The sequence below is a fragment of the Lindgomyces ingoldianus genome (genome assembly GCF_010093535.1).
Source record: "Lindgomyces ingoldianus strain ATCC 200398 unplaced genomic scaffold BDR25scaffold_59, whole genome shotgun sequence".
Taxonomy (NCBI): Eukaryota; Fungi; Ascomycota; class Dothideomycetes; order Pleosporales; family Lindgomycetaceae; genus Lindgomyces; species Lindgomyces ingoldianus.
Genome location: NW_022985220.1, coordinates 72,688 through 93,908, shown reverse-complemented (window position 1 = coordinate 93,908; position 21,221 = coordinate 72,688). Strand labels below are relative to the sequence as shown.

At 48.5% G+C, this 21,221-nt stretch overlaps 6 protein-coding genes across 6 annotated transcripts in view; 4 read left to right on the top strand and 2 right to left on the bottom strand.

The window, feature by feature from the left end:
- Nucleotides 1–2,920: 2,920 nt before the first annotated feature.
- BDR25DRAFT_329670 (uncharacterized protein) lies at nucleotides 2,921–5,405 on the top strand (the record flags this gene model as incomplete). The annotated part of the gene is made up of 3 exons (XM_033692469.1): nucleotides 2,921–2,976; nucleotides 4,569–4,853; nucleotides 4,925–5,405. 3 exons carry the CDS (start codon nucleotides 2,921–2,923, stop codon nucleotides 5,403–5,405), a joined length of 822 nt encoding a protein of 273 aa, XP_033540274.1.
- A 1,263-nt stretch (nucleotides 5,406–6,668) lies between these two features.
- BDR25DRAFT_362775 (uncharacterized protein) lies at nucleotides 6,669–9,008 on the bottom strand (the record flags this gene model as incomplete). Its single annotated transcript, XM_033696629.1, has 15 exons — nucleotides 6,669–6,712; nucleotides 6,739–6,777; nucleotides 6,823–6,865; nucleotides 6,917–6,977; nucleotides 7,044–7,152; nucleotides 7,189–7,206; nucleotides 7,250–7,446; nucleotides 7,503–7,580; nucleotides 7,611–7,673; nucleotides 7,719–7,755; nucleotides 7,794–7,862; nucleotides 7,901–8,037; nucleotides 8,095–8,540; nucleotides 8,567–8,727; nucleotides 8,804–9,008. The coding sequence occupies 15 exons, from the start codon at nucleotides 9,006–9,008 to the stop codon at nucleotides 6,669–6,671; spliced, it is 1,707 nt and encodes a 568-aa protein (XP_033540273.1).
- Nucleotides 9,009–9,143: 135 nt separating this feature from the next.
- Nucleotides 9,144–10,916, top strand: BDR25DRAFT_297956 (uncharacterized protein; the record flags this gene model as incomplete). Its single annotated transcript, XM_033689040.1, has 3 exons — nucleotides 9,144–9,635; nucleotides 9,691–10,126; nucleotides 10,183–10,916. Exons 1-3 carry the CDS (start codon nucleotides 9,459–9,461, stop codon nucleotides 10,914–10,916), a joined length of 1,347 nt encoding a protein of 448 aa, XP_033540272.1. The 5' UTR covers nucleotides 9,144–9,458.
- A 1,595-nt stretch (nucleotides 10,917–12,511) lies between these two features.
- BDR25DRAFT_319952 (uncharacterized protein) lies at nucleotides 12,512–14,058 on the top strand (the record flags this gene model as incomplete). The annotated part of the gene is made up of 4 exons (XM_033691864.1): nucleotides 12,512–12,934; nucleotides 12,980–13,096; nucleotides 13,153–13,737; nucleotides 13,837–14,058. 4 exons carry the CDS (start codon nucleotides 12,512–12,514, stop codon nucleotides 14,056–14,058), a joined length of 1,347 nt encoding a protein of 448 aa, XP_033540271.1.
- A 1,489-nt stretch (nucleotides 14,059–15,547) lies between these two features.
- BDR25DRAFT_329668 (MFS general substrate transporter) lies at nucleotides 15,548–17,020 on the top strand (the record flags this gene model as incomplete). The annotated part of the gene is made up of 3 exons (XM_033692468.1): nucleotides 15,548–15,837; nucleotides 15,917–16,587; nucleotides 16,665–17,020. 3 exons carry the CDS (start codon nucleotides 15,548–15,550, stop codon nucleotides 17,018–17,020), a joined length of 1,317 nt encoding a protein of 438 aa, XP_033540270.1.
- Nucleotides 17,021–17,673: 653 nt separating this feature from the next.
- Nucleotides 17,674–21,221, bottom strand: part of BDR25DRAFT_383695 (uncharacterized protein) — a gene marked incomplete at its 5' end in the record, with an annotated part of 5,138 nt that continues 1,590 nt past the window's right edge. Inside the window, 5 exons of the mRNA XM_033697837.1 lie at nucleotides 17,674–18,542; nucleotides 18,587–18,649; nucleotides 18,684–18,982; nucleotides 19,042–19,203; nucleotides 19,304–21,130. Coding sequence (XP_033540269.1) covers nucleotides 17,886–18,542; nucleotides 18,587–18,649; nucleotides 18,684–18,982; nucleotides 19,042–19,203; nucleotides 19,304–21,130 — 3,008 coding nt within the window. The 3' untranslated portion in view covers nucleotides 17,674–17,885. The remainder of the gene's footprint in view (nucleotides 18,543–18,586; nucleotides 18,650–18,683; nucleotides 18,983–19,041; nucleotides 19,204–19,303; nucleotides 21,131–21,221) is intronic.

Below are 21,221 nucleotides of genomic sequence, written 5' to 3'. Positions count from 1 at the left end.
CTCTTTAGAAGCCCTGCTAGGTAGGGAGGTGCCTTATCAGAGAAATGTGACCTTTCATGAGGGGTTGGTTCTGATGAAGATCAATATGATAATCAAGAGAGGGCGCGATTTCGTATGTTATATTATGATTGAGGAATTTGCGGATGGGGAGGTTCTGGAGATGGTGAGGACAGGAAATACAGATTTTCTGAGAGAGAATTGCATTGATGATATGGGCTGTGATCAAATATAGATGACCAATGCCAATGGTTTAATGCGAAAAGGTTCCAAGTGTCTCATTTGACTCCTCTAATTTATTTGGTTAATAAGAACGATTATAGAAGCGGGTAAAGGACGAATATAGTGTAATATTTGAAAGACGACGTTATTGAAAAGCCCTGCGAGCCGGCAAATTTGTTTTTAAGCTTCCGTTTGCGAGTGTACTTTCATTGTCTAACTTCCAAACAAGTGAACGTGCTTGTTCGAGCTTTAAGAACAGCTTCTTCCACCAGTTGCTTCCTGCTTTCTTATCAAGCACAGTGTCTCACCTACAATCCCGCAAACGATAAACTTTCAAAGAATGCCATGCCTTCTAGAAGACGGAAGAAATGCTTATATGAGGGTTCTAAACCAGGGTTCCTTATGCTCCATCGAATTTTAGTCAGTCTTCGCCATACAATTTGCTCACCAACATGCGAGCTCTAACCCCCGAACCTAGCTGCGCTCTATCTGTTCACGCAATTGCACATCCAAGGTTTCTGCCCGCCTTTCTACGACATCTTACACCACAGCCCCACATAAACTACTTTTGGGATCTATACCACTCCTGAAGCCGCCGAAGAAACCGCAAGAATTTCTCTCTGACTCACCGTAGCCACAACGAGGCTGCTGGACTAGTGGGATACTACTACGACGACATACAGAAGCTATCCAGTGCGGTGGTTACTGTCGGAAGCGAGGGAATGGAGTTAGTCATTCCGAAATCGCCGTACAGCGCGTTCCCACTCAGTCGGGTCAGTTGGAGTCGTTGGCTCGAAAATGGGTACCATGACTACGAAGCAGCCCGTCGATGAAGACGGGTTCTTCGTTCCGCGGTCGATAGTCTGTCTCCCACCAAAACCCCACTCTGGCCACCCAGTCGCCCCCAACAAAACAATTACTCGGGCCTTCATAGAGGAGAAAGATGCGCATTGGGCGCGCACAAAGGCGGATGGAGCTGAGGACATAATCCGAGAGGCGACGATCAAGAAAGTAGACAAGGACGAAAATTGGATACAAACACGAATTTCACTTTATAGAAAAAGTGATTGAGGGCTATTTCGAGGTTTAGGCGCATATAGAGACGAGATGGGGTGTGTGCGGAGGCGTGTGCAGAAGCATGTATGGCAGCTTGTTGTGGAGCAGCCTAATGAGCTTGAGGAAGAGCCCTGGAATGTCGAGGAGACTCAGCAGATGATCATAAAAGCGGAAGTAGTTAGGGGAATTGAGAGTGGTAAGGCTAATGGCAGACGGACGACAAACTTTGGAGACGGGAGGGGTATCGGGCCTACCTATCAAGGTCGACGGCATTCCGCTCCTTCCATGATGGATCTAGATCAGGCGTGAGGGTTATTCTGATCGGGGGTATCAATATTGCAGATAACTAACTCGTAACGTGAATGTAAATTTATAGTCTAGTCGGGTTGTACAAAGTCCTGACCACGAATGAATGGAATGGCCCTTCACGTGACTCACTTTTAATGATCTCCAAGCTGGGCGTTGTGAACTCTGCTGAGGCCAATTCAGGTTCGCTAGATTTATTACCATGGTAAAGCTTATTGGAATCAAATACGGTGGCCGGGAACAATTTTTGGTCTCCACATTGCAGTGGTCCGATGTCCGATTCCCAATGTCTCTTCCAGATTTGGTAGGCTAAGGCTCTACAACTCTCGGAGTTAAAATCCTTCCAGAATCCTCAATTTTGTTATTCATAAACAGATAATCGTTCATGAGTTCTTGTGTATTCAGTACAGTTGAACTGGGGCTGCAAACCGGAGTTGATAAAACCTCGAACGAATCTTGTTGAGTGAGGCTGGATAATCACCTGGTTTGCGTTAGCTAGCAGCTAGTATAAGAAGGGATATTACACCGAAGAACATGCGTTGGTTCTACCACCTCTTCTTAAACTGATCGTTTCCTCCTGCCATCCTCATCTCCATCGGTTTCGATATTCAAAATCCTACAAACGGTAGTGCCACGCCTGTTCCCGAATTCCCCTTAATTAACTTTGATTTCAGGTCTCCATTCGTACGTACAACAAAATGTTTTCCAAAATCATGGCCGCCACTATCCTATTCCTCGGCCTGGCCGTTTCTGCACCGGCACCGGCTCCGTCCGCTACCTGCCAGCCTGGCGAGTACCGCTGCGACTATTGGGCTGCCGGCATTGAGGTCTGCAACATTTACGGTTGGCACACTGCTGCGACTTGCGGAAGCAATACTTGCAAGAGCGAGCCCGATGGCATGCCCTACTGCCACGATGTCTAAGCAATACACTCAAACACGCTAAGTGAATAGCCAATTTGATGTTGGGTATGCTAAGTATAGATCCTAATAGTGCACAGGCAATTTTCGCGTCAGATTCATGTTGAGCAGAAAATGGCGCAAAGGGGTTTTATGATGGTGAAGTTCTTTTCTTTGGGGAGATTGGGGAACGTGCAAGTTTAAGCCACTGGGGATTATTCAATCAGATTTCTGTTAGAGGCAAACGCGTCTTTTGCACTCCAAAATCAAATATACTTGTCCCCCATGGTTTCAATAAACCTAACTTGCCGCTGGGGTCTGCATTGCCTGCCTGCACTGGAATACTATCTATCTCGTATCACAGCTGGACTAGGTTCAGTAATAATGAGCAGGAATTCCTTGGGAACATCAGATGCGGTGGCTGCAGCAATATCCTATCCATGGTCGATCATCCGGAATTGTTTTTGTTAGCGCCGCAACAACACCGACGGAGTGAGTTTGCGGCCTTCCCATCAACTACGCCATCACCAGCTCGGACTCCACCCTGACTATCTATTTCCGCGTTACCGACACAAACCGTAATGCCAACATTCAAGCACACAATTTGTTAGGGACAAGCGGGCACGATGAAACAATTGGCTTCATGATCCTTCCGTCATGCGCTCCTGTCACTCATACCGTTGTTTGTTACACACTATAAAACATGTTTAAGGCCGCTCCCTCTGTGAATGGCTGGGTCGAGCATGGCAACCTCATCTTCAGTTTACGTGGTCATCGATCAGTACCAGGGTAATTTGCCCGGACCTCACAGCCTAAATGTATTTCGCATTTTTGGGGCCTCTCTCTCGCTTAAATGGGCAAATACTGCATCAGACGCTTTTGGTCTTGCACTCTGTGGGGAGCCCTGAAGTGTCGTGACCCAACTCCAGCTTCTCATGGCTGCAAAGAATGGATTATTGAAGCTTCTAAGCCCCATTTTCAAACTTGGAAGAGAGATTTTCAGCTTGTGTTGGTGAAAATGGGGGAAGAGTGGCAGATTGGGGTTCAGATTGTTTAGAAGAATATCAAGGAAATCGTCAAGTAGGAAGACATCAACCAAGATGAAATCAAAAAGGAGATCTAACGGCGGGCGATCTAAGAGGAGGGCTTGTAGCATGACTATATTAAGTAATAGAGGATTTAATAATTGTCAGTTCTTGCGACATTTCAGAGCGCCAGAGATGACGCTTTCTGACGAGTTCGATCACCTAAATGTGTAGGAAGACAGAAAAGCATTCTCGACAGCATGAGATATAACTCTTTTTTAGGAATTGCATGGGATAGTACGGGGGCATATCCAGGTGGACGATTGGTTAGGGAAGGGAAATTTTCGTCGAGGATAACGATGTATGGATTTTAATCTTCTATATACCCACCCCCGCTCTACTCAAATATTTTACACGTAGAAACATTGAAACTCCTCTAAATGGAAAGACCCTACTGTCAATAATATAATATTTCAGAGGTAGCAGATAATGGACAACGTGGCCGCCCTAAATTGTGCTCCCCACTAAATCAGATATCCTCACTTTCTTCGTTACCGGACAAAATCACCCTATTAGAGTCTATGAAGTGATAGCACTTCTCATGGTTTGACTGAATTGTATTAAAGGTGAAATACTTGTCTCATGTGAACGAATTGTAGGCTCTTAGAAACCATATTCCATTATAGACCGAATACGGCATGGTCAGACCGCCTTATCGATTTTGCATGTGGTTTCGTTCTAAAACTCCTCCTCCAGCGATCTCTCCCCTTTACCATCTGTACTATTTCTCTGCCTCTCTCCTTCCTGAACGCTTCCCACCTGGACAATACTCCTTGCACGATTTCTAAGTCACTCCTTATCTCCTTCTGCCACAAAGCTTCAAATCTTCTAGATACCCTTTTTTCCTCAACTCTATAGCCTTGTGCTGCACTCCTCATTCCCGCAATTGAAATCTGCAGAAAATGAGGTCTCTCGTTCTGGCCCTTGTCGCTGGGCTGGCTGTTCTTTCAAATGCGATCCCTCTAATTGATCCGGCGTCACGGAGCCACAATGAGCTTACCAGTAATACCACCACCGAGGCACGTGAAGTCGAGGAAAACGGCAAATGGCGCGGCATTCCATATAATGACCCCGATTTAACCCACCTCTTCAAGGCCTCGGGTTCCCAAATCTTCTGGGCATACAACTGGGACAGCATTTCGAACGGCGCGGAGACCTTCTGGGAGTTCGTTCCGATGCTCTGGAGTGACACTTCCGATCACACTAGCCGTTGGTTCGACAACGTCGATAAGGCTGTTAAAGCGGGTACATGGCATGTGTTGTCTTTTAACGAGCCGGATGGTTGCGCGTAAGACATGCTCCCCTGGCCACTCCTTAAGTCGTGTCGAAGCTTTCTTATTACTGACAGATTCATTTTAGCAACGGAGGATCATGTATGCAAGACATTGGGCGCGCTGTCTATGCATATCGTCAGTATATCCATCCTCTCTACGCGAAGTATGACGGAAATGTCCGGCTGAGCGCTCCGGCTGTTACCAATGGCGCTCCTCCTATGGGCCTTGACTACTTACGACGCTTCCTATCTGCTTGCAATGATTGCCGCATTGACTGGGTAGTCATTCACTGGTATGGAGCCGCGGACAATTCCGGCGACTTCAAGAAACATGCTCAGGAGGCCTACGAGGCCGGTGGTAAGCGTCCAATCTGGATCACTGAGTTCGGCGCCTATGGCTCTGAGGACCAAATTATTGGCTTTTTGAACGATGTCCTCCCATGGCTGGACCACCCTGACCAGAAGTATATCTACCGATATGCGTACCAGTGGGCCGCTCCCGGTTCCCTTGTCAATGGCGTTGGAGATGGCCTGAGTGCAATTGGACAGCTCTACGCTTTCCATTGATCAGCCAAAGGCAGTGCGCATTTAGGCCACGTGATTTGTTAGTGAAACTAGGCTTTTAAAAATGTGGCTGAACTAAACTTACGATGTAATAGATGGATTTGCGATAAATGTCTTAAGGCACTTTTTATTGAATGGTTTGTAAGCCTGGAAGGCTTGCGCTCTTTTCTTAGTGAGAGACCCCTACCTCGAACAAAGAATTAAATCGATACAATGCAGGAGGGGGATATTATAGAGGAAAGGGATTTCAGTCTTTGATCGCTCCACAAGACTGTCTTAAGAGACTGCCCCCGAGATCTAAATGCATCAATAAGCTCAAAGCTATCGCAATGAGCTGGAATAATTCCTAATTCAGTCCATCTTCCAACTCATTTCTGCTGGCGTTTTACTCTTGTCTTCCTTTAAGCTTCCCAGAAGGAGATGAGTTCCAGAGGCCTAAGGTAAAAACTGAAACATTGGTGATGATTTCTTGGAGATTGCATGATAATATGGACTCTACATTGGTAGTGACTACGGAAGCTGTGTCGCGAATACTACAGGAACGATAAGAGCAGATGCGGTGACCACATAATTGGCTAATAGATTTGATATGTAGTAGTTTTCGTCTCAGATATGAAGGGCGAGGGGTTCAAAGAGAAGAAATGGGTGCATGGTTAGGGCTAGACAGGGGCATGTGCAGTGGGCGACAGCAGGAGGACCAGGGCTTCCAACGGGCCGTACTACGGTCTGTACAAAGTGAACCGTAACGGTCACGTGTTCAGTACGAACGTACCGAGTTTGTGAGCCGTACCGTACGTTTAATGATGCCCTAGGTACGGTACGTAGTACAGATTGTTTTACTCTTTTAGGAAGTTTGTATAGGGGTTCTGGAGGGGTATAAGGGCTTTGGCGAGTAGGAGGCCTGTAGACGCTTAAATCTCTTTTTAAGGGTTTTAATCTATCTATCTGTCTGTTGTCTTAAAAATGCCTATTACAGACTATTTTCTATTGCAGAGTTATCTATCTACGCCTCTTGCAGCCTTACAGGCCTTATCTAGTCCTATCTGCTCTTGTTACTAGGGAGAACTAGTTAATTAGACCTTAATCTTGCGTCTCTAGAGACCTATAGTCTTAGCTGTTTTAACTAGAGTACAGTGTACTTTAATTAAATTATACTACTTGTACAGATCACGTGAGCTGTAACAGTTACAATACGTACACCTACCTCTTCTCCTCCCTGTCGTACAAATGTACACAAAATCTCACCTGTACAGGCCTCAAAATCGCCTAATCGTACAGTACTACGCCTCGTTGGAAGCCCTGAGGAGGACCTCACCCGGGTGAGCAATTGTCTGACAAGTGCTACCAAGAGAAGTCGAAGTCTTACAAACGTTGACTTAAATTGGAGGATTCATATTTTTGTCTCCCATGTATTATGGACAGCTCCGGGGAAGTTCTTTCAAGTTCTCGCATGGACCAAGGGTCTGAACTGAAATTCATGCTTCAGAAGGTAGATATAGACGCCTAGTCTTGACCCTCAATGCAAGGAAGAGCACGGAGAGTACGGTAACAGGGTTTAACATGACACTTCCAATCCTGAAATCGGATGGGTTCGCGATCCGCAGACACTAGAAGTTTTGTAAGACGCATTAACAGCCGAACTTGGGCGGGATGAAAACTGCAAGACCTTTCGCTGCTCCCCCTTCCCACCATTTCGACAAGGTGGTGACATGATTACCTAGGTATGTCTCAGCTAGCATGATGTGGCTTCCTCATGCGAGGTCTGAGTGAATGTCAATCTCCCCACGCCAGCGATAGGCGATTTCTCACAGCCACGCCACAAAGGACTCAAAGAAGGGGCTAGGGACTGAAGACTACGCGCGGTCCGCAAGCTTGAGTTGCGCCAGACATATTCTTCCCGATGCGATCTGCAATTTCAAAACTTGACGGTGAGATCCAATGGGGGATGACAGGGGTTTCGGCCAGATATTGAGCCAAGAACGGTTGGATGTTAGTAGTGTCAAATCTGGAAGGAAAGGAAGGCGAGGAGAGCGGAGACAAGGAACTGCATGGCGGTGTTAGGAGGAGGCGCAACACAGATAAGTCTAGGTCTGCGCCCACATAGGAGGGGAATTGTTGTTGAGATGAAATCTAGTTCGGGAGGCAAGATGTGCAGGGAGACCAAAGCTAAGACAGTCGCTAGGTTGGTTCTGCATGCCTTAGATGAACAGCGGATGCAGTGCAGCATGGATGGAAATATAGTTTCTGGATTGCACAGAATCTTTCATATGGCTCGCATTTAGGTCATGGTTCAGTCAAGCAATGCACCCTGGCTACAACCAAGACTGCACTAGATAATTGCTTGTTAGTGCTCCTTATGAGACGAAATTGCATTTAATACATTATGTCAACCCGGATACTTAGTGGTATCTGTTGGCGCATCCTGCCAAGGCCGAGATCGCGGCGTCGTTAAGGTTGCTTCTGACGTCTCCCGTCCAGATTGGTGGAAGAGGATGTACCTTGATACTGTCCCGTGTCCCTGAATCGAGTGCCGTGCGGAAAGTTGTGCGGAAGTGCGGGCGTAAATAAGGAACGCCGATTGGACGATAAAATGTACATATCTCGATGTGGCATAGGAGTGAATCTGTCAGATTGTCTGAGACGGTGTGGCATCCATGGCATCGGTTTCTTTATTCAGTACTTTATTGTCAACGTGGTTGCGAGTCTCGAGGTTGGCACTGTTGTTGAGGTTCGGAAATCTTGTGCGAGGAAGTTTTTCGTTATGACAAGAAGATGAAATGTCAACACGCAAGAGGAAAAAGGGTGTCGCAACGGAGGCATATGCAAGACCGGGCTATTATCATTAATGAGCGGGGCGAGCGACGAGCACATCTGAAATTGTGAGGTCTGATTGGCTTGATGCAGAAGCAGCTGAGCAAACCTCACCCTGCACCTGCATAATGGCTGGCGATGCCAATCATCACTTTCCCATGTAGCCCGAAAATGGTGGCTGTCTGAAAGGGCGTCAATGTGCTGAATTCCTTCCTTTCCAGTCAGTCTTCTTCTGGGAAGTTCCTCTTCCTTCAAAGTGAGAAGGGGAGTGTCCGCTGAGTCCGCCAGCCCGAAACATCTGCGGGACTGAGGCTTGTTTGCCAGCATCTTCGTCGTCAGTCATAATGACGTACAATTGTGCTCGTGAAGGGTGGCCCCTTCTTTTGACAAATGGGACCACAGATGGGACTGGCAAGGTTTTCTCGAGTCCCGATGCGGGCTGGATCATGATGATCGACTTGCCGCTTGCCCAGATTCCCGAAGCCACAGCCAAGACCGGGGATGAGGATTGGACCTCAGCCGGCGACCGTCCTCGTCAACTGCTCTTCAGGGCTCCCGCTCGATCTTAGGAAGCTTCTTCATTGGCAGACTCTTGCTACCGGTTCGCCCGACTAGCGGTGGTTGAGGTGGGGAGCCTCTGCTTGAAGGCGACTTCCTGCAGAGCGTAGCGGCCATGTGCAACCACGGCGCCTGATATCCATCCACGCTCTGCACCAGATCTGGGAATCTGGGAGAGATGGCAAGGCAAGCATGCCCAGGGCCCCTGTAGCTGGGCTGTCCCCAGACGGCTGCCATGATAGCAGTAGCCGAGGGGTGCCGTATCTTTAGAGGGAGGTGTATATAACCTCTGATTATGTGGGGGGCCATCTTCCCGTTTGCAATCTCTTTCCTCGCGCCTCCGTAGCCCACGCAGCGTTTCCTGTCACTCAACGCGGAGACTGGCCCGCGTCTAGAAAACCTATCGTCAAATATCCCCCCTACTGCGAGTGGCTGTATTGCGCTCCGAGACTGCCCATTGGCTTCTTCTCGCTCTACTTGCCATTCGCCACCCATCAGCCAGCAGCAAACACATATATTCACCTCTCTTCTCCGTCCCCATCGCTTCTCGTCCAACCCACCACGTTAAGGCGCAGCTTCCCCGGCAAACCCCAACCACGCTACTCTCGTTTCATCACTGTGAGACCTTTGTCATTCCTTCCTTCTATTCTCGCTCGTGCTTCCCTTCCTGTCCCCCATTTTCCTATCATGGTCTACTCTCTCTCTTACCGTCGCCCTTCGCACGTCTCCTCCCGCGAGTCTCTCTCCGGCCAAGAGAAACAGAAGTCAATCAATGAATCGGTCAACTCTGGAAGTAGCGGAATGTCCCACGGAATTCCTGAAGCTCTTTCCTTTGACCGCATCATTGCCGGGGGTGTTTGTCCCGTAAGTCTCCTATCACTTGTGCATTGTTGCTTTGGCCAACCCTATCATCCAATAGCCGTGCACGGTCCGGGATTTTATGAACTACCTCAAATACATTGAGCTTTCAGCGGAGAATCTTCAGTTCTTTCTATGGTACCGCGACTATTGCAAACGATTCAGCGAGGTCCCAGAGTCTGAGAAAGCTCTCTCACCAGAATGGACGGGCGAGCATGTCGAGTCTGAGGCTCAAACCCGACCCAAGCGCCTCGGCGCAGAGGCTGCCTCTATCTTCAAGGGCACCGACTTCGTCAGCGAGCCTCGAGTTGCCGAAGTAGAGAAATCTAATCCTTTCTTCACGCCGCCCCGAACGCCAAATAGCGACTCGGCCGAGGGCAAGAGGGATGGAAACTCACTGGATTCATATGATGAGAGCCTGACTTCCGGCGGGAAGATAAACCACACTCAACGTGCTTCTGGTGCGTTTCAGAGTGTGGGGCTCAAATGGAAGCCTCGTTAGTATTGCTGACTTTCTTTTTTCTCTTAGGGCCAACCAGCTCATTTCCGGCAGTATCTGTTCAACCATATCGAGAAGAAATCGCCCGCATCATCTCCATCTATGTCGCGGATGGTGGTACTCGTGAATTAAATCTCTCGTCCAAGGAACGTAGTGCCTTGCTTCATGCGCTTCAGAATACCACTCATCCATCCGCCTTCCACAATGTCATCACTACAGTCGAATGGTCTCTGCGATGCCAGGCTCATCCCAATTTCATTCGCTGGACTATTTGCAACGGCAACAAGCCTCGTGTCATCTTCGCTCGTGGTCTTGGTGTTGGCGGAATTGTTGGGGGTATAATAGCTGCTATTATCATTACTCTCAGCAGTGCGAGTCGCGCCTGGCGTGTCCTTTCTATGATTGGTTTCTTCATCGGCATTTCCACCCTTATCGCCGCCTGGAAAGGCATGTGCGTCGTTCTTCACGGAATGCACCACCGCCATCTCCGCCCATGGGAGCTGTTTGCTTCTGACGACGAGCCCGCTGGGTACGACATGAAGAGTGACTCGTATGACAGCCTGTCCTCTCATGCCTCAAGCAATAGCTGGGAAGACGAACCATGGGTTGCGAAGTACGAGAAACGCAACGTCGTCCGCAAGGTTTTCGATCGTGAGGTGTGGATTCAAGAACCTGCTCTTCGCCAGATCCAGGATACCATCTTCCTTCAAGCCATCATTGGAGCGCTGGTTCTTTCGATCACCCTCGTAGGCATCTTCTGCGCATTCCCCAAGGGCAACTATTTCTAAGCGAAACGTCGACGACCCTACACCAGAGTTTAGTTGGCATCTATTCCTTCTAATTTGCTTTCAGCTTGCTGTATACCCCTCTCACCGCCCTTTAGAATTTTATACTCCCAACTACCATTTTCCTTGCTTCACGGATCTCAGAGTGTTGGCGCCTAGGCTCGTTATGAAAAGGAAAGCTTTTTGGCAGCAAATGTGACACAAGAATTCTGTAATATAATCAGCCTCTCGATAGGCGTGTATTGGCTTGGGAATGGGACTTCACACAGGTAGTTTTCTAAAACTGGGGAGGGTCCTAGGCTTAGGATCTTTAATTGGCCAGCACACTCATATCTTCTCTAAATATGGGCTTCGTGATTTCCGTCCCTCTCTCATTCTGACAATATTCATCTTCTCTTCATCGCACAGAAATCCCATAGGCAAGGTGTCGAGGCCTCATGTTTTCCTGTGCCTCATCTGTCGAAACACTATATCCACAAACCCCTGTCCGCAATGGCGAAAGTCGTGAATTTGGGTAACGATGGAGGGTGACATGACTGGCTCATTCAGCTCGACAAGATTCCTTTGACTAACAGAAAACCCCAACCTCTAAACAAAAACACCTATGCTTGCGGCGTGATTGTGAAGTAGCATCATCGGACATGAAACTCTGAAACAGGGGTTAATCCTGTTGCGGGATGGCGCGCTTGTAGATCTGTGCATGTGGCGCAACCACATTTCATCTCCTTTACTTCTCTTCCATCCTACAACAACGCGACTAGAAACTTGGATCAGATTATTGATATACCTCGCCGCATTGGTTGCCTTCATAGATGAATACGACCTTCTGTTTGGAGCTTTGGCGAGTTGGTTATCGGAGATGATGGAGGTAGGGCACAGCAGGAAGGAGGAGGGGTAGAGGCAGCTGAATTGAGGTTAACGGACCAGGATCAAATTGGCGTACAGTCTGACGTGGATCAGCTACTCGATATGAACATATGTTGCACCAGCCTTCTACTATATGTTCTCACCTAACGATGAATGTTACCAGGGTAGTTTAGGACATGAATTTGCATCCTGCTAACGATCTCCCCGATTCTAGCAAGGAACTCAATAGATTGTGTCTGCCCTAACCATGTTCCACGTCAGGTGAGAAGGCGCAGTAAACATCCAGTATATGTTGCTAATCTAGGATAGCGCTAATGGCGACTGCTTCAGAGTGGGGCTCCCTTCTAAACCCTCCAGCAGGACCAAAATAGCAAAATTTGGCTTCACTCTTGTGTTGTTTGACCACCCCTGTTAGCTGTGCCGCAACACCTTCGATCTCTCCAGTAATGTAGCTCATCATTCTCCGTTGTTAAGTCACCCCACGTGCTAGTGCATGTGCTTGTTTCAGAGACCATATCATTTCCGAACCTCCTTCGAAGCAATCCGCAATGTACGTGAAGTAGTATTGCTGTGCTCCCGCCCGATCGGCGCTAACATAAAGATATATCAAGTGCTTCCTCAAAATCTCGAGTTCTTCAGACAACCAACTTCATTCTCTCTTTTAACTATCCGAATGACCATTCATTTGCATATTGAACCTAATACTTCTTAATTGCTTTCAACCCGTAATCATGATCTCAGGTTCTTCCCTGTCGCTCCTATTCCTCCCAGCTCTCACTCTCGCAGCGCCCTCCTTCAAAGCTTTCAAGAATTCAAAATGTACAGACCCACTCTCCGTGACTTCGATGAATACCACGATCCCTAACAACGAACTCATCATCGATACCGCAATTGCGAATTGGAATGGGACCGCTGGGCCGGCTGGCCACTGGTATCCGAATTTAAGTTTCCAAGGAGCAAATCTTGCTGGCACCCTTAATGGAACCGGATCAAACAACGTCTACTGGAAAGTCCCAAAGGCAGATGATACTTGCACCTTTGTCTTGATGAAGCAGAAGCACGATAAGGCTGCAGGGTGGAAGACACTGACACCTTTGCCAGGGCAGGTTGCTTTGCTGGCAAGGGACGAAGGTTGCTACTATACGGCTGTGAATGTGAGTTCATGCTCTGCCTCTCTAGTATCTACGAAGTCTACATAGAGATGTGAACTAACGACTTTGGAGGATTTCGAGGGTCTCATCACCAGCTTCTGCTGTGGAGATGGCGATTGTGCAGCTGTGCATATGGGCGCGAATCTTTTCATCACTCCGAATGCAGTAAGTCTCGTAGTTACTATGCTCCCATCGTCCAAATTTAATCAAATATTCTCCAGCCGGCTGAAAAGGAAAAACGCTCGCCCCTCTCTCTCACTGCTGCCGCATCTCGCACAGTCCGGAATGCCGCACCTAGGGAGGTGGATGATCTTCCTTGGAGCCCAGCGACCGACATCCCTGCCTCTAAATTCTACAATGGAGGCATCTACGCCATCGCCCGACGCAGTTTCTGGCACCACATTGTAAATATTTTCAAACCATCTGCTCCTGCTGCACCCTCGCCCCCACCTGTTCCATCCCAACCTCCACCACCACCTCCACCACCTCCAGCGCCAACAACCCCATCTTGCAAGATTGTGGGTGATCCTAAGAAAGTTGGCGTTACAACTGGGAAACAACGCATCGTTACCGATCCACAGAGCTGTGATACTGGACCGGGTACGTGCTCCCACACCGTGAGTGTGAGCTTCCAGGCCAGCACTGCGTTGAGTCATTCGAATAGCGCGTCGTGGACCGTGACGGGAGGTATGACGGTTGGTGTTTCCGCAGGTGTGGATTTCATTGCCGAGGGCTCGGTAAAGACGGATTTGAGTATGAGTCTAGCGCATGCGTGGACAGAGGATACCGGGACGACTGTTACGACTGTAAGCCCACTCACTTATCCTTTGTTCCATCACTGCTCTGCCTTTCCTTTTCCTTTGCTATTGCAGTTGCCGAGCTGGCCCATATGCTGACACTAATAGGGCTGGTCAAATACCACATCCCAACAAATCGTCCAGCAAGTCGGTACACACGCTTTCCTCTCCTTCACGCCGTTCTACGTGTGCTGGAAGGGCGATGCGAGCTGCGGGAATGACGATGCGGGGAATGAGATCTTAATTAAGGGAATGGATTTCTGTCAGCCTAGTCTGAAGGAAGGTGGAAGTGAGGTAGTTGGGGAATATTCTGTAGTTTATATGGGGTAAATGAGAGGGAGAGTATCATGCACATAGGTATCATTGGAGGTTTTAGGAAGAAACTAATGTTTGTGCTTTTCTGTGTTTCTATATTTATTGGTAATGGGTAATGAAACCTGGACTCTACTTTTGGATGTTGTAGATGCTTCATTGTACCACAATTTTTACCTATTCAGTGTACTGCATTTTATCACTTCGCATGGAATATTGTTAGGAGAATTTGAAATTTAGGGCAGAAAATTGCATTATGTTAACTTCCTTCCTAATTCCACATCTAGACTCTACCCTGCCCATGTTCTACATTATGTAGTAACATATGGTACCCAATCGTACATACAGATCCAAATAAAACCTATCACGTGATGCTCAATTCGGAGGATGTCCACTTTCGCGTGTGTACTTCTACCCGCGTATATATATTCTTCTGCTGTGCATGATAGAAAATTGGCTTTTGCCACTTACAACGTCCCCTCCCAAAATCGCGGCGTCTCGATATAGAGGTATATAAACCCTGAGACATTCTCAATCTCACTGCTTCCTCTGCTTCCTCACGAATAAGGTGTCCTGAATATTCTACCTTCGTGTCGTAGATAAGGAAACTATTCTAAAGTGCGAGTACGCTGGCTGCTCTGGGCTTGTCTCTAAATCGATACATGGTTCTAACCATTCGGCCTGTTTGGAGATGTAACAAGAAGTAAATGACAGGATTTTAGTGCTTAAATCTGTCTTTCTGTCTTTGTTGACACAATCTTGCTGGATATTTGTACATGCTGCCTCGAGAGTGGAGTGAAAGAGTGGGGAAGGGATAAAAAGAACGTACTTCTCAAAAAAAAAAAAAAAAGAATGCCTCTGGTCCTTGTTTATGGCATCAAAGTCTGTGATGGAGGAGATTACAGTTGCAGGTTGTGATAGTGGTAATCGTTGATGTGGTGTCGATTGGTCGAGAGTGGAAGGCGTACATGGTGTTTAATCTTGCATGGGCTCAGGAGGGGGCATATGGCAAACGACTCGACAAGGGAGCGAGATCCAAACAAGGTGGATTGAACGAGTGTATTGTAAGGTCTGAGGAGCTCGATAGAGCTCTGGGCTGACTATATACTGTACAAGAGAGGAGCTATGCCTAATGAGTGAATAGTGCAGTACATGGGTATGATATCGCGTGAGACACGTGCGACATTTAATAGAACGTAGTACTGTTCCTACTGTTACTAACAGTAACAATCTCTTAGCAGTTAGAACAAAAGTAAATTGCCTTCTGTTACTGTACAGTTAATAAGGCTATAGTTACTGCAGTAACTGCCTATACTAATTAATTTCTTAGTGTTTTGTTAACGTGTTCGCAGAGGACGTTTTCACGCATAGTAGTATAAAGGCTAAACGCGCACTAATATACTAGATTTTATACTCTTTTAACTATTCTATCTATTATTAGTACAGAACAGTAAAGTAACTTCTTAATTTACCTACTTTTTGCTTTTAATATTACTATTTAGATACCATGGACATCGGCGAAAAGAGTCCGTTGGTGGGAATCATTGTTAGCGTGTACTATCTCGGGTGCGCAGCCAGAGCAGTCTTATTCTCGCGTCTCGCGGACCAATATGGTAGGAAGAAGAGCATATTTTTGTGTCTTGCTACAGCCTGTTTAGAGAACCTGGTAATGTTTATATCGGGTTTGGGGTATAAGAGACGAGCAATCGGGGTTATGGTTGCAGGGCGAGTCGTCATGGGACTAGGTGTTGGAGGTGTAGATGCGGTGATACCTACCTCGGTTCCTCTTTTCTACTCGTAATTTCGAAGAAACTAAATTTGCGTACAGGTATAGTTCCGAGCTATCAGAAGACCAGGCCAGGGGAAGGGCATGAAGGCAGGAGTTACAATTCAACATCTTCGGTCTAGTTATGGCATTCGGAATCAACCTGGGCGTTACAGAAGCCCTCGGGGAATGGAGCCAATGGGAATGGAGAATCCCGATAATTGTCATGCAGATCTATCCAGTCCTACTGATGGCGTTTGTGGAAAGACTCCCTGAGTCGCCAAGATGGCTTGTATACCACAGAAAGGAGAACCATGCTCAGGCGGCATTAAATGACATTTACGGCAACGAAGGCGACAAACGCTTCGACGAGCTCATGGACGTACACGAAAAAGAGAAGGGAACATACGTCGGCTACCTCGACATGCTGACCCCAACTCACCCTCAATTACACCCCACCATCATCACAATAATGGGCCAAATCAACCAAGCACTAACCGGTTACGGTGCTGTATTTGTCTACGGACCCCAGATCTTCGAACTCCTCAGCTTCCCAGTCCGCACCTCGGAATACCTTACCTTGGGGAACTACTCTTCCGACTTTATGCTCATGACGATTGCTTGGCCCCTCATCGACGCCCTCGGCCGCCGCAAACTCCTAATTCAAGTCTCCGTCCTCCTACTCGCCATGTTTAGCGGCCTCACGACTAACGCATCGACCCTTCACATCCACATCCTCGCACTAGGTATCCTAGGAACACTAGTTCTGTTTCTAGCAACCGGTGCCTTCGGCATCGGCTAGCTCGCTACCATCTGGCTCATCCCGACTAAAATCTACACCACGACCGCCCGTGCCCAGGGCACCGCCATCTCAATCATAATCTGGGGGATCGGGAATTTCGCCATCACACTGCTCCTTCCATCATCTTCAACAATCTCTCGTATTTCATCTTCGTGATCTTCGCAGCAACGAACTGGGTCGCGGGGCTCTGGACGTGGATATATCTCCCCGAGTCGGGCGGACGTAGCTTTGAGGAGAATCAGGAATTCTTTAGGGAGGCGAAGGAAGCAGGGACGTGGAGAGTAAGGAAGGTGAATGGTGGTGAGTTTGCGGTGATGAAATATCCGGATCCGGAGACGGGTGGGGACGCCGTGGTGGATGTTGAGAGGGTGCCGCTTTCGAGGAGAGTAGAGGATCAGTTGCCGAGTGTGTAACTGGGTGGGATGAGATGGGAGCATTACAGTGGAGATGATTGGATATAATTCAGTGAAGTAATGAAGATTTGGTTCCCTTTACCGCACCTATACGAAAGCAGGAGTCTCATAGCGTAACATTGTAGATCGCAATCTTTAGAGCTTCTATGATAGGATACAGGGATATAGTAGTATTTAGTGTTTGTATGACTAGATCTTATGATACCAGACCTACTGGTTTTCTAAATTCATGCCAAATATATACTTCTTCATCCTCTCAGAATTCCTTATCTATTTTGGCTTGTTTCCCCCTTGCACTGGAAGGGCCAGCACTACAAGACCATTTTACCACACCCCCCTACAAATCCTTACAGCGCAAAACTCAATGAATCACAGGACATCAATTGCTCACATCAAACTTCGTATTACGCATCAAATCGAACCCCAAAGCAAATAAGGTTGCAACTTCTTCCATTGCCATATACCTAATCAGCATAAAACCACTTTTATCCCCAGGAGCAGGCTTCACTGTTGCAAAGACACCGATTCGTCCAGCAAACAGCCTAAACCCTACATTCGGCTCCATTCGATTCCGCCAACGCCAAAAGACTCACACCTGTCCTTGGTAATGTCTATACACCTCGCTATGCATGTAAATGCAGATGCAAATGAGATGTTACTGTACATACACTCAGGAGGGGGGAAGAGAGGGGAAGAGAGGGGAGAAATTTTGTTCATCCATCACCGAACATATAAGCCGCCGTTGAAATTAGGCCAAAAAGGTGAAGGAGAATGGAAAAGGATGGAATTAAGGGAAGACAGTGAAGCAGCCATTAGATCGTCCCCGCCACGCCCTTGAAATCTCAACCTCAATTGAGTAGACATCTCACAGCACAATCAGTGGCGTATAAGACCCCTCACGATGCGGCTCTGGGGTCGTAAGAGTGAGGAAAGTCGATGGATGGAGAGTAGGCGAGCTATTCGGGTCTGGGCGGCGTCCGGGATATTTGCAGTCTCCAACTTTGTACCACAGGCCGTCAGAGCCACATGCTCGGATTGTAGCTCCGCTGCACCTTGTAGTTCCCGCCGTGCATCCAAAGTTGATTGAACGGATATTTGGGTGGTCCAGAGAAGGGTAGCCATAAGCTTGGTTGTTGCAGGTGCAGCGCGCAGTTCCAATAGTGTCACCATTATGGCAGCAAGGTCGTCCGTCCTTGTATCGTGGCCCGCATTCCGCAGCTTGCACCCACCTACGGTTGGAATCACAGAGCCAGATGTAAGCTTCTGGTGGCTTTTCGAAGATAACACAGGCAAAGGTTCCGGGCTGACAGTGGGCAGCAAGATCAGCCGCAGAGGTGTCGTCTCGAATAATGAGTGCGGATCCGTCATGAACTTGCTTGTGGGCTGCGCAAATAACCTCCCCTGGGGGACAAGTTTGCGGAGATCCGCAAGCAGAGCCTTCTAGATTGTTACATTCCAGGGCTGCTTGATCACCGTCTCCACCAGCGTCAGAATGAACAGCAAGGCCGGAACCGCCACGAGTCTTGGATTCAGAAGAAATTTCGCCCCTACTACCGCAGTACGCACAATAAGCCGTTCCAGGAATAGGTCCCTGCTTGCAACAATGATCCGGGAGCTCTCCGCAATCACCTGAAATAGTGAGGTGGTTTAGAGAATCACATACTACAATGACGGCATGAAGAGTATCGTCGGTGAATCTGCAATAATAGGCCCCGGCTACACAGCCGCGGGACTCATCGTTAGCAGTAAGCTTGAGGTCAGAGCCGACTTCTAAAGTAGATTGATATTTCGAGAATGAACACTCGCAGAACGCAGTTCCAGGGACCGGTCCGCGGAAACAGCACGGGTCTGGGCCGCAATGATGGGAAAGCTTCCATTGGCCTGCGGCATTGCAGACGAGGATAGAAGTCGAAGTGGTATCGCAGTTGTAGTTTCCCGGAGTACAACTTGGAACGCTGTGATCTTGCCGAGTATCAAGTGCATGTCTGCCAATTGTTGAGTCTTCGGTGCTGCAAACGCACTGTGCTGATCCAGGTTGCTCAGACTTGCAGCAATTGAAACCACAGGGTCGAGATATCGTCCATGTTCCTTCATCGGTGCAAGCGAGAACAGCCCAGTTGTTCTTTGCACAGCGTTGTTCACCAGGGCTGCATGGCCCGGACTCAAGGTTGCGAACGGGGGGACTAAGGGGAAGTTCTTCATCAGTGCTCAAGGACTTAGAGGGTGAATGGCCACAGAAGCCCTTCATGCATTCACCACTCTTACAGCAACGAAGTTGCTTACACGGAGGCCCGTTAGGAAGCCAGAAACCATTTCTGCAAATCATTGGTTGCGCGTCTTTACAGACTTTTGTCCCTCGTGTGCAGTTTGATTCCTCATACTTGATCGGAGGTGACAATTGTCGAGTCTCGATTGTGGCATTCGAGGGGTTCCGGCACGACTCGTCACAGTAACCAATTCCATTGGGACCGGATTTTCTAGCGTCGATCTTGCAACAGTGAGCGCCACAGACCTTCATTTCGTACCATCGGCCCTGGGAGTTGCAGAACAAAATAACGGCCCCCTTGTCAGTGATAGTACAATTGTAGGTGACTGGTGTGCACTCGGAATATGGCGATTGCCGAGACTCGGTTGTGCCCGTGAGGCTGATTGCAGGTTCGGGAGACATATCGCCACAGGAATTACCGCAAATTCCAGCTGAACAGCAACGAGCTTGTTTGCATGGAGCCCCCCAAGGCTGCCAGGTACTGCCGATACAGATCTGTGGCTGGGCGTCACCACAAGCCTTCTCTCCTTCCTTACATTTCTCAGGTTTAGGAGAAGCAGTGGGAGTGGGACTAGGAGGCATGTCACCGCATGTAGCGGGCTTGCAGCTCCCTTCCGAGCAGAAACGAGCTTGCTTGCACGGATCTCCATAGGGGTGCCAGTTACCGGCGATGCACATCTCTGGCTGGGCGCCATTGCAAATTCTCTGCCCTTCTGGGCAGTTCGAAGGTCTAGGAGTCTCAGAAGGGAGATGAGGGGTGTCGTCACAACCTGGTACGCATCCGCCATCTTTACGGCAGCAACGTGCACCTTTGCACGGAGGTCCATTGGGTTGCCAGGTGCCGCCAATACACACCTCTGGCTGGCCATTACGGCAATTTTTATGTCCTCCCTCGCACGGACTGCTGAAATCAATTGGGTCTACAAGGGGAGCAGCGAGGTCGCGTTCTGACTGTGTGATAGTAGAAGGCCCTGTCCCAGCATGGGCAGGTTTACCCGATCGTTTCGTGACACAGAAGGGATCGTGAGGAGCATTCTGATTGCAGTAGCAAGTAACATGTGTCTCCCAACATCCAGGCCATATACACTTCACGATCTCAGTCTTCTCCCAAGAGCACATGATGACTCCAACCTTGCAATTCGGGCGTGGACATTTCGTTCGAGCGGCGGTAAGGAATTCGTCGATACTGGATATAGGTGTACGCCTATCGGTATCTCTGGAGTGAAGTCTCTCCATATGGTTAGAAGCGACCAACTTAAGACCCTCTGGATTTGCAATGTCTCGTTTGCAAGGCTTTTGACAGTACCCACCCGGGCCCCACATGCAGCATATCCATCCGCCACGGTCGCGTTCTTCTAGGGGAGGAGAAATGACCTCAGAGATGGAAGGGAGAGATTCGATATCTCGTTTACGACAAAGCTTTTGGCAGTACCCACCAGGGCCTACCATGCAGCACACCGATGTATCATCCCGCTCTTCCAGGAAGGATGGGATATCCTCAGCGATGGAAGGGAGTGATTCAATGTCTCGTTTACGACAAAGCTTTTGGCAATATCCACCAGGGCCCACCATGCAGCACACTGATGTGTCATCTCTCTCGTCGAGGGAGGATGAGATATCTTCAGCGATAGAAGGGAGTGATTTAATGTCTCGCTTACGACAAAGCTTTTGGCAGTACCCACCAGGACCCACCATGCAGCACACTGATGTATCATCCCGCTCGTCGAGGGAGGGTGAGATGTCCTCAGAGATGGGGGGAAGTGATTCGATGTCTCGTTTACGACAAAGCTTTTGGCAGTACCCACCAGGGCCCACCATGCAGCACAGCCATATATCACCCCGCTCTTCGAGGGAGGATGAAATGTCCTCAGAGATGGAAAGGAGAGATTCGATGTCTCGTTTACGACAAAGCTTTTGGCAGTACCCACCAGGGCC